This window comes from Balaenoptera musculus, chromosome 12, assembly GCF_009873245.2.
Source record: "Balaenoptera musculus isolate JJ_BM4_2016_0621 chromosome 12, mBalMus1.pri.v3, whole genome shotgun sequence".
Lineage (NCBI taxonomy): Eukaryota > Metazoa > Chordata > Mammalia > Artiodactyla > Balaenopteridae > Balaenoptera > Balaenoptera musculus.
Window position 1 is genome coordinate 19,920,919 of NC_045796.1, and position 22,584 is coordinate 19,943,502.

At 36.0% G+C, this 22,584-nt stretch overlaps 1 protein-coding gene across 5 annotated transcripts in view; it reads left to right on the forward strand.

Moving 5' to 3' along the window:
• SHPRH (SNF2 histone linker PHD RING helicase) overlaps nt 1-22,584 on the forward strand; it is an 89,963-nt gene that overhangs the window by 46,259 nt on the left and 21,120 nt on the right. For all 5 annotated transcript variants that reach the window (XM_036871705.1, XM_036871703.1, XM_036871704.1 and 2 more), the window contains 7 exons: nt 2,224-2,397; nt 2,715-2,777; nt 10,957-11,182; nt 12,956-13,099; nt 14,227-14,328; nt 17,128-17,199; nt 18,700-18,888. In XM_036871705.1, coding sequence (XP_036727600.1) covers nt 2,224-2,397; nt 2,715-2,777; nt 10,957-11,182; nt 12,956-13,099; nt 14,227-14,328; nt 17,128-17,199; nt 18,700-18,888 — 970 coding nt within the window. The remainder of the gene's footprint in view (nt 1-2,223; nt 2,398-2,714; nt 2,778-10,956; nt 11,183-12,955; nt 13,100-14,226; nt 14,329-17,127; nt 17,200-18,699; nt 18,889-22,584) is intronic.

Here is a 22,584-nt window from a genome sequence, read left to right on the forward strand (position 1 = left end):
ATGTACCTTAATGTAATCATCTTTTTCACCATTCAGAATCTGATGAGCTTCTCATTTCTGAAGTATATGCAGTATATTATGCTTTTGAGTGCACTCTCTTTTTCCCTGTTAAGCCCAAGAATCACTGTTCCAGGATAAGTTGTCATTTATGTCATGAATTCATCTTATCCAGTTTTAAAGCTATGTCCTAATTATGTGTTCTGCCAGCATTGTAACATCAACTGATAAAGGAAAATATTTTAAAATATCTTGAACTTGTTTTTCTTAAATCACACAGAAGCTCTTTTTTTTTTCTTAGAAACTACTTTTAAAAGTTGTAAATCCCCATGTTAGAAAATATCCCCTATTAAATGTTTTGAGGTCCCAGGGCTGTAAAAGGACCAACAGGAAACATAAAATGTATAATTCATTACATAAACATGCTTTTAAAAAACGTTAGACATAAATAGAAAGTAAGAAAACACATTTTTAAAGTTAAATTTTTTTATATTACATGTATTCAGAGATCATCTTAACACTGCTGCTGTGTTTTTTAATGAGACATATCTCAGACACCAAACTACTTATGTTTGCTTGTTAATGATTCTTGGGGAAGACTATGTAGCTTGGTGATTAAGAGCACAGGTAGATTCTCAAGACAGACTGCCTGTGTTCATACCTCATTGCCACCACTTGTTAGCTCTTTGAACTTGGGAAAGTTATATAAGCTCTCTCTGCCTTAGTTTCTTCATCTATAAAACCACACAGCATTATAGTGAGGATTAGTAAATTAATATTTGAAAGTACTCACTTAAAATAGTACCTACTATTAATTAGTATGGTCTCTAAGAGTTACCTTCTGTTACTATGTTTTCCTCTCTTTCATTTAAAGGACCTGCAAGAGAGAACATCGCTAAGACATGTTAAATGCTGATCTGTGATATTTTTCAGCCCTTACTCACATGCTCAGACCTGAGTTAGTGGAGAGAACTTTTCCAAAGCCACTTCTTCCCATCGGTTCAAAGTTAATTTTCGAAGAGCAGTTCAAATTTGTAATAAATTACAAATAAAAAACTTTGTTTTCTTTTTGTGAATAGTATTGATACCTAACCTAATTTTAAGTATCTCAAAGTAAATTTTTTTAGAAATTACTGAGCAGCTATTCTATGCCTATTATATATGTTTTTGAAAAAGGGGTATAATCTAATTCTTACCTTCTAAAAGTTAGCTTAATGAGAAGACAAGAGTCATAAATAATTTGAGAAATGTATGTATAAAAACTAAACAAAGTACTAAAATGAATTATGTTGTTAATAAACTCCATGAACAGAAAGAAACATAGATTAGTGTTGTGAAATATTGGGAAAGCCTTTTAGGAAGGAAAGTGGGCTCTTTTGAACAATTTGGAGAGAATGGCATATGGCATTTTAGGAAGAAGGATATACTCTTAACTTAAAAAGCAAACAAATCTTGTTTATATTTTTTGTTTTTTAACTTCTTATTATCTAGGCTTTCTTTTTCCTTTCAAAAACCCATACACACACATCCATACATTTTTTTTCTTGACCCATTTCATTTATAGTTTATCAGAATGGGTAAGAGCATTGTGTTTGGGTTTACCTCCTAGCCCTACCACATAATAACTTTGTATCTTTAGTTAAATTACTTTAATTCATTAATCTTCATCTATAACGTGCACAGTTGGGTATCTATTGAGGTTATACAGGAAAAGTGCTTGGCAAAGTGCCTGGCATTTAGTAAATGCTTAATAAAAGTATATGTGTATATGTATAAGTTCCTTGTAATATGGAATATAATTCTTGGCTACTTTTCTCCTTTCTTCTCAGCTTTCTGTCTCTACTTTTCATCCTACAGTCACCTCTACGTAGAGCACAGGTGTCAGGGGAACATCTGTAGTCAATCAGTATTAAAAAGAAAGAACGTGGCAATCCTGATCTTTCAAAGACATCAGACACAGACATAGATTTTGCATATTTTTTTTCGGTTCTGAGGGCAGGCACTATCAAATGTTTTTGTTATCTTCTGTAGTAGACAACCCAATGTTGTTATTCTTTGTTTACTAGTAGATACCAATTGAATATACTCCTAATGTAAACTCACTCAGGTGTGACTAGGTAAAATGTTGCAGTTTCTTTAACACTTTGCCAACCACCTCTTGAATTTTTAGGAAATTGACCTACTGTTCTTTTCTTTGCTGTGTGTGGTGCTGGTGATGGGAATCAGGTTCCATGACTGCAGAGGTCTTCAGTTCTTACTGACAACACGTATGGAAGAGCTAAGTAAGTTCCAGAAGCAAGTAAGAGATGCTGTAAAAAATCTGGAGGGACCTCCATCTCGTCATGTTATTGAGTCTGCAACAATCTGCCACCTCCGGCCAATCAGGCTTCCCCTCAATTGGTAGGTAATAGGAGAAATCATCCAATGAATGGCACATTCCATTGAGCTAGATTTCTCCTGAGAGAAGAAACACTGGCTCACATAATAAAACATTTTTCATTTGAATTCAGACAGAAGTAGAGATGTATTATTAATCGAACTTTAAAAAAAAAACCTCTCTAGGACCACATACCTGAGGACCACGTATTTTTTTTTTTTCTAAAATGGCATATTTGTTGTAAAGAAAATGTGAAGTATAAAATACTAAGCCTCTTTTAGAAATTACCTGATTGCGGTTATGTTTGTGAATGTTTCTCTGATAATTTCTTCTTTTCCAGCTGTGTCTTTTGTAAGGCTGATGAATTGTTCACAGAGTATGAATCGAAGCTATTTTCTCACACGTAAGTTCTCTGATTGATTATTTCCAATCAGGAAAATGAAACATTTTACAAGACTTGGTATTTTAATTTATACAACTACATTTTCCTCACAGTAACATTTCTTATATTTTTTTCTCTTATCCAGTCAATTTACTAAACTTTAGCATTTGCCCATTTAACATGCTCAGTTTCACCTGTGCTGACGTTTACCCCCAAATGTTCCTGTCGTGTAGTAACATGTGCTTGAGGGACAGTTTACGGGAGTACACAGACTCTGCAGTCCAACAGATATGACCACAAATCCCTGCTCACTACTGTGCACAGATTACTTCTCTAAGCCTCAGGATCCTCATTGGTGAAATGAAGATAATAACACCTCACTGAGTTTTTTTTTATGTATATTAAATAAGAAAAGGCATATAATTACTTAGCATAGTGGGGGTTTTTTGGGGTTTTTTTTTAACATGTTTATTGGAGTATAATTGCTTTACAATGTTGTGTTAGTTTCTGCTTTATAACAAAGTGAATCAGCTATACATATACATATATCCCCATATTTCCTCCCTCTTGCATATCCCTCCCACCCTCCTTATCCCACCCCTCTAGGTGGTCACAAAGCACCGAGCTGATCTCCCTGTGCTACGCGGCTGCTTCCCACTAGCTATCTATTTTACATTTGGTAGTGTATATATGTCCATGCCACTCTCTCACTTCATACCAGCTTACCCTTCCCCCTCCCCATCTCCTCAAGTCCATTCTCTGCCTCTGCATCTTTATTCCTGTCCTGCCCCTAGGTTCTTCAAAACCATTTTTTTTTTAGATTCCATAAATATGTGTTAGCATACAGTATTTATTTTTCTCTTTCTGACTTACTTCACTCTGTATAAGAGACTCTAGGTCCATCCACCTCACTACAAATAACTCAATTTCACTTCTTTTTATGGCTAAGTAATATTCCATTGTATATATGTACCACATCTTCTTTATCCATTCATCTGTCGATGGACACTTAGATTGCTTCCATGTCCTGGCTCTTTTACATAAAGCTGCAGTGAACATTGTGGTACTTGACTCTTTTTGAATTATGGTTTTCTCAGGGTATATGCCCAGTAGTGGGAATGCTGGGCCTTTTGTTAGTTCTATTTTTAGTTTTTTAAGGAACCTCCATACTGTTCTCCATAGTGGCTGTATCAATTTACATTCCCACCAACAGTGCAAGAGGGTTCCCTTTTCTCCACACCCTCTCCAGCATTTATTGTTTGTAAATTTTTTGATGATGGCCATTCTGACTGGTGTGAGGTGATACCTCATTGTAGTTTTGATTTGCATTTCTCTAATGATTAGTGATGTTGAGTATCCTTTCATGTGTTTGCTGGCAATCTGTATATCTTCTTTGGAGAAATGTCTATTTAGGTCTTCTACCCATTTTTGGATTGTGTTGTTTGTTTTTTCATATTGACCTGAATGAGCTGCTTGTAAATTTTGGAGATTAATACTTTGTCAGTTACTTCATTTACAAATATTTCCTCCCATTCTGAGGGTTGTCTTTTCATGTTGTTTATGGTTTCCTTTGCTATGCAAAAGCTTTTAAGTAGGTCCCATTTGTTTATTTTTGTTCTTTCCATTTCTCTAGGAGGTGGATCAAAAAGGATCTTGCTGTGATTTATGTCATAGAGTGTTCTGCCTATGTTTTCCTCTAAGTGTTTTATAGTGTCTGGCCTCACATTTAGGTCTTTAATCCATTTTGAGTTTATCTTTGTGTATGATGTTAGGGAGTGTTCTAATTTCATTTTACATGTAGCTGTTCAGTTTTCCCAACACCACTTATTGAAGAGGCTGTCTTGTCTCCATTGTATATCCTTGCCTCCTTTATCAAAAATAAGGTAACCATATGTGCGTGGGTTTATCTCTGGGCTTTCTGTTCTTTTCCATTGATCTATATTTCTGTTTTTGTGCCAGTACCATACTGTCTTGATTACTGTAGCTTTGTAGTATAGTCTGAAGTCAGGGAGCCTGATTCCTCCAGCTCCGGTTTTCTTTCTCAAGACTGCTTTGGCCGTTTGGGGTCTTTTGTGTTTCCATACAAATTGTGAAATTTTTTGTTCTCGTTCTGTGAAAACTGCCATTGGTAGTTTGATAGGGATTGCATTGAATCTGTAGATTGCTTTGGGTAGTATGGTCATTTTCACAATGTTAATTCTTCCAATCCAAGAGCATGGTATATCTCTCCATCTGTTTGTATCATCTTTAATTTCTTTCATCAGTGTCTTATAGTTTTCTGCCTACAGGACTTTTGTCTCCTTAGGTAGGTTTATGCCTAGGTATTTTATTCTTTTTGTTGCAGTGGTAAATGGGAGTGTTTCCTTAATTTCTCTTTCAGATTTTTCATCATTAGTGTATAGGAATGCAAGAGATTTCTGTGCATTAATTTTCTACCCTGCTACTTTACCAAATTCCTTCATTAGCTCTAGTAGTTTTCTGGTGGCATCTTTAGGATTCTCTATGTATAGTATCATGTCATCTGCAAACAGTGACAGCTTTACTTCTTCTTTGCCGATTTGGATTCCTTTTATTTCTTTTTCTTCTCTGATTGCTGTGGTTAAAACTTCCAAAACAATGTTGAATAATAGTGGTGAGAGTGGGCACCTTGTCTTGTTCCTGATCCTAGTGGAAATGGTTTCAGTTTTTCACCATTGAGGACGATGTTGGCTGTGGGTTTGTCATATATGGCCTTTATTATGTTGAGGAAAGTTCCCTCTATGCCTGCTTTCTGGAGGGTTTTTATCATAAATCGTCGTTGAATTTTGTCAAAAGCTTTTTCTGCATGTATTGAGATGATCATATGGTTTTTTTCTTCAGTTTGTTAATATGGTGTATCACATTGATTGATCTGCATATACTGAAGAATCCTTGCATCCCTGGGATAAATCCCATTTGATCATGATGTATCATCCTTTTAATGTGCTGTTGGATTCTGTTTGCTAGTATTTTGTGGAGGATTTTTACATCTATGTTCATCAGTGATATTGGCCTGTAGTTTTTTTCCTTGTGACATCTTTGTCTGGTTTTGGTATCAGGGTGATGGTGGCCTCATACAATGAGTTTGGGAGTGTTCCTTCCTCTGCTATATTTGAAGAGTTTGAGAAGGATAGGTGTTAGCTCTTCTCTAAATATTTGATAGAATTCGCCTGTGAACCATCTGGTCATGCGCTTTTAGTTTTTGGAAGATTTTTCGTCACAGTGTCAATTTCAGTGCTTGTGATTGGTCTGTTTATATTTTCTGATTCTTCCTGGTTCAGTCTCAGAAGCTTGTGCTTTTCTAAGAGTTTGTCCATGTCTTCCAGGTTGTCCATTTTATTGGCATATAGTTGCTTACAGTAATCTCTCATGATCCTTTGTATTTCTGCAGTGTCAGTTGTTACTTCTCCTTTTTCATTTCTAATTCTATTGATTTGAGTCTTCTCCCTTTTTTTCTCAATGAGTCTGGCTAAAGGTTTATCAATTTTGCTTATCTTCTCAAAGAACCAGCTTTTCGTTTTATTGATCTTTGCTATTGTTTCCTTCATTTCTTTTTCATTTATTTCTGGTCTAATCTTTATGATTTCTTTCCTTCTGCTAACCATGGGGTTTTTTTGTTCTTCTTTCTCTAATTGCTTTAGGTGTAAGGTTAGGTTATTTATTTGAGATGTTTCTTGTTTCTTGAGGTAGGATTGTATTGCTATAAGCTTCCCTCTTAGAACTACTTTTGCTGCATCCCATAGGTTTTGGGTCGTCGTGTTTTCATTGTCATTTGTTTCTAGGTATTTTTTTATTTTCTCTTTGATTTCTTCAGTGATTTCTTGGTTATTTAGTAGTGTATTGTTTAGCCTCCATGTGTTTGTATTTTTTACAGATTTTTTCCTGTAATTGACATCTAGCCTCATAGAGTTGTGGTCAGAAAGGATACTTGATACGATTTCAATTTTCTTAAGTTTACCAAGGCTTGATTTGTGACCCAAGATATGATCTATCCTGGAGAATGTTCCATGAGCACTTGAGAAAAAAGTGTATTCTGTTGTTTCTGGATGGAATGTCCTGTAAATATCAATTAAGTCCATCTTGTTTAATGTATCATTTAAAGTTTGTGTTTCCTTATTTATTTTCATTTTGGATGATCTGTCCATTGGTGAAAGTGGGGTGTTAAAGTCTCCTACTATGATTGTGATACTGTCGATTTCCCCTTTTATGGCTGTTAGCATTTGCATTATGTATTGAGGTGCTCCTATGTTAGGTGCTAAATATTTACAATTGTTATATCTTCTTCTTGGATTGATCTCTTGATCATTATGTAGTGTCCTTCTTTGTCTCTTGTAATAGTCTTTATTTTAAAGTCTATTTTGTCTGATATGAGAATTGCTACTCCAGCTTTCTTTTGATTTGCAATTGCATGGAATATCATTTTCCATCCCCTCACTTTCAGTCTGTATGTGTCCCTAGGTCTGAAGTGGCTCTCTAGTAGACAGCATATATACGGGTCTTGTTTTTAATATCCATTCAGCCAATCTGTGTCTTTTGGTTGGAGCATTTAATCCATTTACATTTAAGGTAGTTATCGATATGTATGTTCCTATTACCATTTTCTTAATTGTTTTGGGTTTGTTATTGTAGGTCTTTTCCTTCTCTTGTGTTTCCTGACTAGAGAAGTTCCTTTAGCATTTGTTGTAAAACTAGTTTGGTGATGCTGAATTCTCTTAGCTTTTGCTTGTCTGTAAAGGTTTTAATTCCTCTGTCGAATCTGAATGAGATCCTTTCTGGGTAGAGTAATCTTGATTGTAGGTTTCTCCCTTTCATCACTTTAAATATGTCCTGCCACTCCCTTCTGGCTTGCAGAGTTTCTGCTGAAAGATCAGCTGTTAAACTTATGGGGATTCCCTTGTATGTTATTTGTTGTTTTTCCCTTGCTGCTTTTAATATTTTTTCTTTGTTTTTAATTTTTGATAGTTTGGTTACTATGTGTCTTGGTGTGTTTCTTCTTGGATTTATCCTGTATGGGACTCTCTACACTTCCTGGACTTGATTATTTCCTTTCCCATATTAGGGAAGTTTTCAACTATAATCTCTTCAAATATTTTCTCAGACCCTTTCTTTTTTCTCTTCTTCTTCTGGGACCCCTATAATTCGAATGTTGGTGCGTTTAATGTTGTCCCAGAGGTCTCTAAGACTGTCCTCAATTCTTTTCATTCTTTTTCCTTTATTCTGCTCTACAGTAGTTATTTCCACTATTTTATCTTCCAGGTCGCTTATCCGTTCTTCTGCCTCAGTTATTCTGCTATTGATTCCTTCTAGAGAATTTTTAATTTTATTTATTGTATTGTTCATCATTGTTTGCTCTTTAGTTTTTCTAGGTCCTTGTTAAACGTTTCTTGTATTTCCTCCATTCTATTTCCAAGATTTTGAATCATCTTTACTCTCATTACTCTGAATTCTTTTTCAGGTAGACTGCCTATTTCCTCTTCATTTGTTTGGTCTGGTGGGCTTTTACCTTGCTCCTTCATCTGCTGTGTGTTTCTCTGTCTTCTCATTTTGCTTCACTTACTGTGTTTGGGGTCTCCTTTTCACAGGCTTCAGGTTCACAGTTCCCGTTGTTTTTGGTGTCTGCCCCCAGTGGCTAAGGTTGGTTCAGTGGGTTGTGTAGGCTTCCTGGTGGAGGGGACTGGTGCCTGTGTTCTGGTGGATGAGGCTGGATCTTGTCTTATTGGTGTGCACGACCATGTCTGGTGGTGTGTTTCAGGGTGTCTGTGACCTTATTATGATTTTAGGCAGCCTCTCTGCTAATGGGAGGGGTTGTGTTCCTGTCTTGCTAGTTGTTTGGCCTAGGGTGTCCAGCACTGTAGCTTGCTGGTCGTTGAGTGGAGCTGGGTCTTAGAGTTGAGATGGAGATCTCTGGGAGCGCTTTCGCCATTTGATATTATGTGGAGCTGTGAAGTCTCTGGTGGACCAATGTCCTGAATTCGGCTCTCCCATCTCACAGGCACAGGCCTGACACTCGGCCGGAGCACCAAGACCCTGTCAGCCACACGGCTAAGAAGAAAAGGGAGAAAAAAAGAAAGAAAGAAATAAAGGGAGGGAGGAAGGGAGGAAGGAGGGAAGAAGGAAGAAAGAAAGAAAGAAAAAGATTAAATAAAATTAAAAAGTTATTACAATAAAGAATTTAAAAACTATTAAAAATAAAAAAATATTGTAAAGTCATTAAAAAAAAGAAAAAGAAAGAAAGAAAGAAGAGAGCAACCAAACCAAAAACCAAATCCACTAATGATAACAAGCGCTAAAAACTATACTAAAAAAAAAACAAACAAAGGACAGACGGAATCCTAGGACAAGTGATAAAAGCAAAGCTCTACAGACAAAATCACACAAAGAAGCATACACATACACACTCACAAAGAGAGAAAAAGGAAAAAATATATATATAAAAAAAAGGAAGAGAGCAAACAAATCAATAAACAAATCTACCAATGATATTAAGCTGTAAATACTAAACTAAAATAAACATAAAACCAGAAACAAATTAGATGCAGAAAGGAAACCCCAAGTCTACAGTTGCTCTGAAAGTCCACCACCTCATTTTTGGGATGATTCGTTGTCTATTGAGGTATTCGACAGATGCAGGGTACATCAAGTTGATTGTGGAGATTTAATCCACTGCTCCTGGGGCTGCTGGGAGAGATTTCCCTTTCTCTTCTTTGTTCGCACAGCTCCTGGGGTTCAGCTTTGGGTTTGGCCCTGCCTCTGCATGTAGGTCGCCTGAGGGCGTCTGTTCTTTGCCCAGAGAGGACGGGGTTAAAGGAGCAGCTGATTCGGAGGCTCTGGCTCACTTAGGCCGGGGGGAGGGAGGGGTACGGATGCAGGGCGAGCCTGCGGCAGCAGAGGCCAGCATGATGTTGCAGCAGCCTGAGGCGCGCCATGTGTTCTCCCGGGAAAGTTGTCCCTGGATCATGGGACCCTGGCCGTGGTGGGCTGCACAGGATCCGGGAGGGGAGGTGTGGAGAGTGACCTGTGCTCGCACACAGGCTTCTTGGTGGCTGCAGCAGCAGCCTTAGCGTCTCATGCCCGTCTCTGGGGTCCGCGCTGATAGCCGCGGCTCGCGCCTGTCTCTGGAGCTCGTTTCGGTGATGCTCCGAATCTCCTCTCCTTGCGCACCCCGAAACAATGGTCTCTTGCCTGTTTGGCAGCTCCAGTCTTTTTCCTGGACTCCCTCCTGGCTAGGTGTGATGCACTAGCCCCCTTCAGGCTGTGTTCACCAGCCAACCCCAGTCCTCTCCCTGGGGTCTGACCTCCGAAGCCCAAGCCTCAGCTCCCAGCCCCCGCCCACCCCGGCGGGTGAGCAGACAAGCCTCTCGGGCTGGTGAGTGCTGGTCAGCACTGATTCTCCGTGCGGGAATCTCTCCACTTTGCCCCCTGCATCCAGGTACATGGGAAGTTTCTTGCCTTTTGGGAAGTCTGAGGTCTTCTGCCAGCGTTCAGTAGGTGTTCTGTAGGAGTTGTTCCACATGTAGGTGTATTTCTGATGTCATTGTAGGGAGGAAGGTGATCCCACGTCTTACTTCTCCGCCATCTTGAAGGTCTCTTCTCTAGCATAGTGTTTGATACATGGTAAATGTTCTATAAAAATGTTAGCTCTTTTTAGTAATACACTTTCTCCAACACAGGTTTGAAGTCTTCATCCTTGTGTCAGGGATTAAGCTACTTAGTGAGTACATTTAGCAAAATTATTCCCATTTTACAAACATGGAAATTGAGAAAAGACTTAAGTCTGATTGCCTCAAAAAAATAAAAAATCAACAGTGTACTTTTAGGTCATTTTGTGGTTTTTCTGTTTTATTTTTGCATGGTTGATAGTGGTGGTAATTTGTGTTTTGTATTATTTTAATTCTCAGAGCAAGATTTTAGCCTGGAATTTATTGCCATTTTTTATTAGGCCAGATTGCTCTCAATAAAGCACTTGTCAAATGTATGATATCTCAAGCATTTTCAGAGTTGGTATGGTTTTTCCAAAAACTTGCAAGCACGATCTTGTAGACATGACATTGAAAGATGTTGATGAAATTTTGAAATTTTTGTTTTTGACCTTGCTTTCATATTAGCTCTGGCAATATCATTTTTATAGTACTTGTTACCCACTGACAGTAGTTACTGTGGTTTTGTTCTCGAATGTCTTCAGAGTCAAAGGCCAGACTGCAATATTTGAGGAGATGATAGAAGATGAAGAAGGACTGGTGGATGATCGAATACCTACCACCAACCGGGGTCTGTGGGCAGTAAGTGAGACAGAGCGTTCCATGAAAGCTCTGCTATCGTTTGGAAAATCACACAGATTTGATGTTGAATTCATTGATGAGGGAAGTGCTTCAATGGATCTCTTTGAAGCTTGGAAGAAAGAATATAAGGTAACAGTAATTTAAAACTTCCTTCCCATATTAAAAATTATCCTCCTTTACATTAATTTTAGTTGCTACTTTCCTTTTTCTCTCTTCAGTTTTTAAAAATCTGCTTTAGAGAGTTGAGGGATCGTAATTTATCTTTCCCTAAAATGTAATGATTGTAATGATGAATAATAAATACAATAATACTGAACAAATGAGAAGTTTCTGTTTATTAAATTACTAAAAATCATTACTAAAATGAAATTTATATGAAACCTTTTGTTTTTCCCTGAAAGTGTGTTATTCTAGTCTTAGCTTGGTCTTACACTGCTGTTCTCTGAAATCAGAGTGTGGCTTTGTTTCCTTTTTTGTTTTTTTCTTTTGCTCTGTGAATAACAACCAAACATCAACAACCTTAAAGATAGGAGAACATAGTAAACATTTCTCAACATACAAGACTAGAAACCATTGCAATTAATAATGCACAAAGGGGCTCTTCATATTTATACTTTAATAATTTCATCATATTATAACTCTATGCTTGAGATTCCAGAATTCATTAATTTTGAATTATTCTTTATATGTGGATTTTTTAATCCCTTGTCCTACTTTGCAAGTGAGATGGGTGAGGAAATAAAAGAAGTGGGTTTTTTATTTATAATGTTATATTCCATTTGATATCTTTTATTTTTTTAATCTAAAGTTCTTGCCTTTTAAAGCAGGATAAAAATTTCTCTCAAGAAAGAGAAGCTGTGCTGTGTGTAATATCAATTCATACATTTGATAGATTGAAGAATGATACTTCTATAGCATCAAAATCATTGGTTCATAATAATATTTTTCTTTTCACATTACTACTCTAAAAGCAAAGGCACATTAACACAGTTAATTACAGCAAGTCATGGAAGAGACAATACTATATACAGTGTTCATTTGCCCCTACGTTCTTCCTTTGAGCTCAGTTTAGCCACATGCTCTGAGTCAGAGGAGTGCTTATCATGCAGTCCACCCAGATCTTTGTTCATTTGTTCTCCATAACATTGCAGACTAAACCCTTTAACAACAGTGTAAATGAATGAGCTACTGCTATGCACATCAATCAGGATCTAACTCAAAGCATAATGTTAGTTAGTGAAGAGGGCATATCAAAAAATTTTATACTGATTGATAGCATTTTTATAAATTTCAGAAACATATAAAACCAGATTATTAAGGCTGTATAGATTAGTATAACTCCAGCAAAAAGTATAGAATAGTAAGTCCAGTTCAGAATGGTGGTTACCCCATTGTTGGGGGTTGAAGGAAGAATGTGTGAGGCAAGAGAGTGATGCAGTTGAGAAGGAACACAGGCTTTCTAAGGAACTGGCATTATTCTCTTTCCTAATTCAGATGATGTGGACTCAGTTGTATACTTTAGTATTCTCATTATCATATATACATATTATTTTGAGAATATGAAATATTTTATAATAAAAAGTATTTCTTTAAAAAATAAAGCAGAGATTCCACCAGTCTAGTATTGATCTGTAAAGATCTTTGGTCCTACCAAGAGATCTTGGCGTGTGCTGTTCCTGAGATTCTGAAGAGGCAATACACTATAGTGTCCTGTGGAGATTATTCAGCCCCACTTCCTCATCCTAAAAATGGCCCAAGAATTGCTTGTACCTTACACCCGTAATGAAAACACTGTGTATGTTTTAAGACCTCACTGAAGACTCTTGACCAAGGGACATCTTGGTGGTTTTAACCAGTTTTAATCATGTGCTTTACCACTGTCTGTCTTTCCTGTTCCTTCAGTTGCTTCATGAATATTGGATGGCTCTGAGGAATCGTGTGTCTGCTGTTGATGAACTTGCAATGGCTACAGAACGACTCAGAGTACGTGATCCTAGGGAGCCAAAGCCCAATCCACCAGTTCCTCATATCATTGAACCACATGAGGTAATTTGCAAATGAATCACAGAAAAGAACACAGCAAATAGATGTCACAAAAATTCAAGATCCATAGAAGGTATAGAGTCAGGGCAGTGATGTCTTCAATAAGTGTTTCATATCTGCTCTTAGTCTGAGCCATATGAAGTTGTTTGTTTTTGTAGGTCAGAGATGAGCAATTTCATGTCTAATACATGCTTAGCATTCACTGTTTGGGTGCATTTGCACGTTTATTTGTTTCTCTCCACATTGCATATTCATCTATTCTTGAGCACCGTTTGCGTGCCAAAACCTAAAGATATTCTTGGTCAGTTTTTAGACATATGTCCTATTACTTCAGCTTTTTCAGAACTAAAAAAATCTTCCATAAGAACAACCAAGAACTGATTTTGCACTGTTTTCCTTTGCTAATGATGAACAGATATTGACAACTTATCATCTGTTAAATTCCTCTTTGTATCTCAGAATTAAAAAAATAACTCCACCAACTTTTTTTCTTCATATTAAAAATATTATTTTCTTTAGAATTTGTCTTTATTCCTTTAATCTTTTAAATCTTTTTTTTTTCTATAAAGCTTGGAGACTGTAACTTAGAAAAACTTAGAAATATTCATTATATACTATTTCACTTCATTTTTAAAATAGAATTCTCAATAAGTTTTAAGTGAAAACAAATTCCTCTTATTATTATTTTTTTTTCTGTTACCATATTCTACTGAGGTGTGGGGCACAGAAAGGAGGAGCAGAGAGATTCTTCCCTGGATTTCTTAAAATCACTTCATTTGTATGGCCAAAGTAACATACCATTTTATTTTTCTTTATCCCATAAATGTATTACTGAAAAATCATACACAAATAGCCTTTGGTTGATTTTTAACCTACTTCAGGTATATAGGGAAGCTTTTTATTTAAAAGAATTCTACATTGAATTTTGTCTTCTATACAACAAAATATATATATTTTTTGAAATATGTTAATATTATCTAGTATCCATTTTGCAAATTTGAGTTTTCACATGTAAATATGTTTTCATAAAATAGGACACTTTTTAAGAAAGAATTAAAATAGAAGAATTGTGCATGTTTAATATAATGTTACCATCTTAGAATAAAGAAGTTGTTTTGTTTTGTTTTTAGGTAGAACAAAATCGTATAAAACTACTAAATGATAAAGCTGTTGCTACATCACAGCTTCAGAAAAAACTTGGGCAGCTTCTTTACCTAACTAACTTGGAGAAGGTACTGTTTTTAAAAGATGCTACTTTTTCCCATACTGTATTATCAGTAAACCACTTTACTGACTCCTTTCATTTAATCTATTAGTCCCCTAATTAATGGTATAGGTGTTTTTTTTTAATCATTCTTTTATTTGTTTGTGTTAGTTATATGAGTCAGAACACTAGCTATGTCTGCAGTAGCTACACAGATCACAAAAGAAGATGATATCTATAGAAAATATGTTGTACAGATAATGTAAAGGGTATGCAGTATATAGTATAGCACAATGTAAACAGACTGTAGTTGGAAGCCCTGAATAGTGAAAGTATTACAACATACCACTCAGCAAAGATAAACGCATGCATCCAATAACACATACACAGATTTTTTTAATTTGTTATTTGAAACTGTGAAGTGTGTTTGGAAAGCTGCTAAAGGACATGGTAATTAATTATTTAATGTAATTCACAACATATTTTCTTAGTAGTAAGCAAAGTACTGTATTAGACACTGATGAATATAATTCCATTTTCTGGCAAGAATAAATGGGAGTGGCAGAGTAACTTATCAGAACAACATATAATAGTAGATTTTTGGATAGGGCAAATGAAGAAAAGCAGTAGACTACAATTGGTCCTGAAAACTGGTACCAAATACATTTAAGTGAATCATTAAATCTCAGCAATGACAAAATGAAAAAGTTGGACATTCTTTATAGGTAAAATAGCATAGTAGTTAAGAAGGTAGACTTTTGGACCTAGATAGTGCAAATTTGAATCATGATGCCACTGTTTTCTAGATATAGGACTTTATTCAAGTTGTTTACTTCTCTTTGTCCCATCTGTAAAATGAGAAAAGTAACACTATCTTGTAGGGCTCTCTTGAGGATCAAATGAATTAATATATGTAAGTGCTAGAGTGTTTACTGGTTTATTAAGCACCTTCTAGGTATTCACTATTAATATTATTATATTATTACTATTATTATAATGATGACTACTATTTTGGCAGGGAAAAAAAGAGAAGAACTTTAAGTCAATCTTGCAAAATGCTTGCTATAGAAAAATAACATTCAGGAAAAAAAAGTCTTGATATTTCTGGACATGAGTTTTTAAAATATAAGATTTCTGTACTTTAAATGTGAGAGTCAAAATTAAGAGATAGTTGATGATTCTTTTAGTTATGGAACGTAAGTTGATATCCTCTATATGTTGAATTATTTTTTAAAAAATTAAAATTCCAAGGATATAATCTATGTAGGAAAACCCATTTGGCAAAAAATATAAGAAAAAAATATTTACTCTATAAATGAAGGAAAATAAGCAATCTGCAAACTACTAAGCATAGGACATATCCAGCCTATCACCTGTTTTTGTGAATAAAGTTTTATTGGAATACAGCTATAGTCATTCATTAAGTATTGTCTACAGCTGCTTTTGTGCTATAATAGCAGAGTTGAGGAGTTGCAACAGAGATCATATGGCCCACAAAGCCTAAAATATTTACAATCATGCCCTTTATGGAAAAAATGCTAATTCTTACATTAAATAAATTAGAAAAGATATTGTAAATTCTGGTAGATTGTTTACAAAATGCTATAGTAATACCTTCTCTTGTGTGCTTGCTCTTGGTTAATCCCCTCCTACACTGACTCTAGGCTTAGTCAGATGACTTGTTTTTGGCCTTGTGTCACAAACAGAGATTTGAAAAGTCCATGCACTTTGGAATTCTCCCAATCGTGTCATTTTTTGGAACTCTGAGACGATATGAAGAAGCCCGGCTTACCTTTCTTGAGGGGTAAAAACCTCAGCTTAGCCCTCTCCCCAGACCAGCTAGCCCACCAACTGCTAGATATGAGTGTGGGCCGTCCTGGACCGTCCAGCCCAAGCCAAATCAGTGCATCCCAAAATAACCCAGGTGACCTGTAGCATCAGGAGAAATTCATGTTTTTTTAGCCACTAAGGTTTTAGGTGGTTTGCTGTATGTTACCTGAAACAAATCAATAATTAACAGAGGAAAAGAATAATTCAGTCCAACTTTTTTTAAATGCTGCATACTTACATTGTAGTTAATGGAATGGTTTTAACCATTAGAACTTCTGAATCCATGCACAATTTAGCTTTTTTTTTCCTGCTTATAAGAGTCAAAGGATAATCAAGAACAATTTAGTAATCTATGAGTCTAATTTACTTTCCTTTATGTTTTCATCAGTTTTAAAACCTGTTCATTTGATGACTTTTTTGGAAATCTTTCAGTTTTTAAAGAGACTTTGTACAGCTATTATACTTCAACATAATTTCCAGGCATAGATAGGTGTCAAATCAGTAATATTTCTGGTTTCTAATTATTTGCTTTGCCTTAGTGAGATTAGAAAAAGGATATGGAGAAGAAATCAGTATTAATAAGGAGTTATGTGAATAAATGCTGCCTCTTCCCAATATCTTTGATCCCATTCCAAGTGGACATGCAGAATATCTATTTCTCTTTTAAAAAAATATATCTAACATGAAAGTAAAATTTGAGAATTTAGGTAAATTACATCATATTTTGCTTTTTATTTTGCCTTCTATCATAATCACAAATACAGTAATATGAGAACTTTAGCAAACTGTGTTAAAAATTGTGTCCATTTTTTTCTTCACTCCTTGAATAAATGTTATTTTTAAATCCCAGGAATGATAGTATTAATATATGAATTATTAGGTCATCTCAATGACTAGATTATTTTAATTGCCAACATTTACTTTTATAAATGAGCTGTAAAACATGTAGCGGCTTTTAAAATATAACTAATATATGTTTTAATTCTTTTTTGGATAGTCTCAGGACAAAACATCAGGAGGTATTAATCCAGAACCTTGTCCAATCTGTGCTCGGCAACTGGGAAAACAGGTGAAATTATAATAAATATTACATGCATTTGTAAAATACTTTACAGTCTTCAAAGGCTTTTACATACAACTCGCCCCACCCTCACACTTTGCATGCAAGGCAAATACTACCTCTGTCTGAAAGGTAGGGCCAAAGGTTAACTGACAGGCTTAGTGCCAAATATGTTTGAGCAGTGTTTTCCCTTAAGTGATAGGTGAAAACATATTTCTAGAATAGCCCCATCTTTTTCATTAAAGGTGAATAATTTTACATATTGTTTCCAGTCGCTTGAGTCTGTCAGTTTACCATGGTTATTTGGTAATTGCACAGAAATATAATACAGCATACACAGATTTACTTAAGTTATGACAAAGGTATAGTAACGTAGTTCTTACTTAACATTATTACTGTCTAATAGTACCAGGATTTAAAGTGCAAATAACAGCAATCCTGAGGGAATTCATATGTGATTTTTAGAAGACTATTATATCAATTAAGTATATTTCTTTGTGACTATTAGTATACAAATGTCTATAAACTTAATGGAACTATATTAGTTTTCCTCAAAGAGATTCTTATTTTTACTTTATGAAATGTGATTTATGATACTATAAGTTCCTACTTTGTATGATAAATAAATACATGTAATATCAGTATATTCACTGCTTTTCAAATTTTGAAAGGTAAGTCTATTACTATTAAATGAGTAAAAGTGTCCTTGGCACTTTTTTCTATGGAGCTGAGAGTAGAAGCCTAAATATAGAGTCCCATATTCTGACCAGCAATAATCAGAAAGAACATACCTTTTAGTTTCTATGATTCATGGAGAAGATAAGATTTTAAAGGATATTTTATTGATAATAAATCTTAAAAGGACAGATTGGTAATTGAGCAGAAGAATAGTAATGTACAGATACAGGCAATTTCTGTTAAAAATCAATGATAAAAACATTTTGATAAAAATGGAAAGGATCATGGTGTAAGTAGTTTCTTCTTTGCTTTTAGTTTTGATGAGATTCATGCAACTAGATTGTCTCAGAAATTTTATTATCTTTAACATTTCCATCTCATTTTCTATATAATAAATGCTTTAACATGTGAAAATGTAAATCTGCTTATTAGTAAGTTGTGTAGAATATATTGAATATGACATTATGTCCAAATTAATGTTGTAGTCAGTATATTCTGTTACTCTACTGAGAGAGTGCTAAAGAGTAATTTGCATTTTTCCTAAATGCTAAAATGAGAACACCAGCATCTTACAAAATAATGATGACTGACTGACTGTTATCCTCCTATTAGGGTGAACAGAACTAAAGACTATGAAAGCTTAGTCTGGTTGGACTAAAAAATAGTTAGTTTAAAAGTATAACTTAGTTTTTATGACTTAAAGGATATTTATATCATGAAATAGTTAGGAAATGAAATTATGACTCTCTTCTCCTTTTAATATGTTTATAGATTGGAAGGCATCTTTGATAGCATCTCACTGAGGCATATTCTATGTGTTTTCTTTTTTAGTGGGCAGTACTGACCTGTGGGCACTGTTTCTGTAATGAATGCGTTTCAATTATTATCGAACAGTACAGCGTGGGGTCTCACAGAAGCTCCATTAAGTGTGCCATCTGCCGCCAGACCACATCTCATAAAGAAATCTCATATGTCTTCACCTCAGAGAAAGTCAGCCAGGAAGAGGACATCCCTGTGAAGGTAAAGTCGGTTAAGAACATGTAGATGCATAGTCAGACCAAAATAATAGGAATCAGTATCTGGCAGTGAGAGCATCAAAATCAGAACAAGGCTGACCCAGTGACTATGGAGCAACCACTGTTGTCTGTCTGTAGATACACTGCCTGAAAACCTCAGCTTTACCATCTACTCGTTCCTCGTGGGAGGAACACAAGAACGCTTTTTCAAACATAGTTAGTTAATAATAGTTATGCTCATCGTGGCAAAAAAAGTAACATCTTAGAATTCCAGTCCCTTACTACTTTTGCAATGTTTCTGTCCATTACAAATTGATAGAGCTCTGGTTAAATTCAAGGTTTCTTTTTCTGCATTCTTCCATTCAGCCCTGGGTATCAGGAAAAAAAGATGTGCCCCACCAAATTGAAGGATAAAATTAATTGATTATTAAAGTTAGTGAAGACTATCACAAGAAGGAGGGAGTGCACTTTTAGATGGCCTGGATTGGTATTTCAGAGTTTACCCAAAACTTCGCTTTATTTTCCTAATATTTTTCCCGTGCTTCATTCAGAACTTTAAGAAATAAGACTATAATTTAAAATCCAAATAGGATCTGTAACTGGACTTTCTGCCTAAGGGGTATTTATTTAATGAGCAGCCTTCACTAGACTTTTTTGTTCTTTGTTTTACTTAAGCATGCTTTTTTTTTTCTCTCTAACCAAACTTAGACAAAGGACAACTCAGTGTATGAGTATAGTAGGGAATATAGGCCAGAAGGAGTGGTTGGGAGAATGGGGCAGCTGGCTCATAAGCAAGAGGTAGTAGAATATTTTTCATTCATTTCTTCTCCTTCTGGGTCCCTGATGCTCTCTGCTCACTTATTTTTCAGGGTTGTATTTTGTGAGTAGAATTAACCACAAGTTGAAACTGCCAGGAGTTAGGCAGTTGTTAGGATGCCCCCTCCTGAGAACACTGGAGTTCCATTAAAGAATACCTAATTGCTATTTATTCCCACTGTCATGTGAGTAAAACCTGAAAATATCAGTCACAGTGCTCTCAAGTGTGTTGAGTGAGGTAAACAGAATCCCAAAGTTGGGATGAACTTTCATTCATTCATTCTTCCTGTACATGTTTACTGGACACATACTGTATGCCAGGCAGTGTGCTGGGCCTCACAGATGCAACACACACTCATGAATAAGACAGGTATGATTGCTGCCCTCATGGGCAGCCGGGGGAAGGAGTTTGAGTTGAGGCAGAAAGCACAGACATTAAGCAAATAATTAATGTGATAAGCACTACAAAAGAAAATCAAACCTGGCTTCTCTGAGAGAATGGCAGTTAAGTAGATGTCTAAAGGATGAATGGATCAGCCAACCTGGAGAGAGGGTAAAAGTGATCTTGTCGGGAGGAGGCTGCTAGACAGAAAAAAAACAAACAACCAAAAATCCCAGTATGTGAATAGGTCTGAGACAAGAAGAAACTCAAATGGAACTGAGTAGCTGCGGTATAGAAAATACAAAGGAGAATGGAATGAAATGAGTCTGGAATCCAAAGAGGGGCCAGATATTGAAGAGCCATCTGAGTATCTGAGAATTTTCTTTTCATGTAAAGAAAGCTATTAACATGTTATATGTTATAAGCAGAGGAGTATCATGATCAGACTTGGAGTTTTAAAAGATTCCTCTTGCTACAGTATGGAAATTAGATTAGCAGGAATAGAAAAGACTAGAGTAGAAAAAAATTTGGAGAAACCAGTTTAGGAGGCTACAACAGTAGTGATGGTGGCTTTGATTAGGTTGGTGGCAGTGGAGATGGAAAGAAGTGGATATATTCAGGAGATGTTTGGAGTAGAGTTGATGAGTGAGATACAGTATCGGAGGGGTTGATGAAGAAGGAGATTTCGTAGGTGACCCCTGGTTTCTGATGTGAAAAATCAGGTGGCTAAAAGTACAGTTACTATATAAGGTACTTGGAAGAAGGGTACATTTAGATATACTATATTTGAAGTGCCTAAGACATCCACGTAGAACTTTCCAGCAAAGTGTTCATATGTGGAGCTGGAGAGAGAAAATTCAGAGTCATTGGCATAAGTGATCTTTGAAGCCATGAAAGTGTATGAGCTGGCCTAAGGAAAGAAACAAAATTTAGCTTCAGATCAGGTCCTGCTGCACTCCATAGCTTTTTAAAAAGTGGAATAAAGGGAGAGGAGCTGAAAAAGGAGACCAAGAAAGAGCAACTAGAGGCATAGGCAGTCCTGGAGAACATGCTGCCAACAGAGGCCACGGAAACTCGGCTTCAAGGAGGAGGCGGTTATCAGCTGTATCCCTTGATGCTGAAGGTGGCTCAACTACAAGATGGACTAATTTGGCTACTGAAGGTCATTGAAAAGGAGCCCTTTCAGTGGAAATGTATTAGCAAAAAGCAGATTGGGAGGGAATGAGAAGTGAACAGGAAATGAATAGGTCAAGAGAGAAAAATAAATTTAGCTGTGAAGTAGAAAAGTGAGTGTTGTAACCAGAAGTGGATATGAAGTGCAGAAAGGCTTTGTGTTTTTTTGTTTTATTCTGTTTAATATAAAAGATTCTTGAGCATGTTTAATCTTCAATAAAGAAGAATAGATTGAAGATATAGGAGAGAAAAAGGATAATGCGTAATCCAAGATTCTTGAAAAGACAGGGAGAGTGTTGATATGTAGAGAGAAAGTAGAGATCTCATTGAAATCGAATAACTAACAGGTGCAGGTTGGGCTGTTGCACCACCAAGCTATAAGGATAGGGGTCCTTATCAGAGAATAGGAGATCTTTTTATTATTATTATTATTGAAATATAGTTGATTTACGATGTTTTGTTGGTTTCAGGAGTACAACACAGTTAATCAGTTATACATATATCCACTTTCTTTTTTTTTTTTAGATTCTTTTCCCATATAGGTCATTACAGAGAATTGAGTAGAGTTCCCTGTGCTATAGAGTAGGTCCTTATTAGTTATCTATTTTATACATAGTAGTGTGTATATGTCAGTCCCAATCTCCCAGTTTATCCCTCCTCTCCCTTCCCACCCCCGGTAACCATAAGTTTGTTTGCTACATTCGTGACTCTGTTTCTGTTTTGTAAATAAGTTCATTTGTACCATTTTTTAGATTCCACATATAAGCGATATCATATAATATTTGTATTAGTCCTTTCCAGAGGGACAGGTTTTCGGTACTCCAGATGTGACTGTAGAAGTGGGTGACTTAAGCGAGGTGGAGGAGAAAAGGTGGTAGAAGCTGAACCAATGAGATCTGAATGTTGAATAAGTGGGCCAAGTGGACGGTATATAATGTCCAGAGTTAGTATACTTTAACCTATTCACCACACAAAGAACTGCTTTCCTTTTCAGCCCCCCCTCCCCTTTTCCTCCTACTCTTATAGTTTCTTTCTCCTTTTCCTTCCCATAAAAAGTCTTTTATAGCCTTTTCTTCTTCCCTTTTATCTTCTCCTCTGGCCTCAGGCATCCCAAGGGCCACAGATAGCATTCACAGCTAAGCAGGGCTGCTGACCCTTAGGTGAAAGCATTCATCACAGTATGGGGAACGAGCATAAGGAAGAACTGCTGTGTCAGGCTTCATGCAGTAAGGTTTAGGAAGTGATTGCTCTGGCTACCAGTAAACAGCACAGCCTCTATGAAACTGAGTCATTGAGCCCATCAAAGCCAAACACCTGTTCATTTTATGG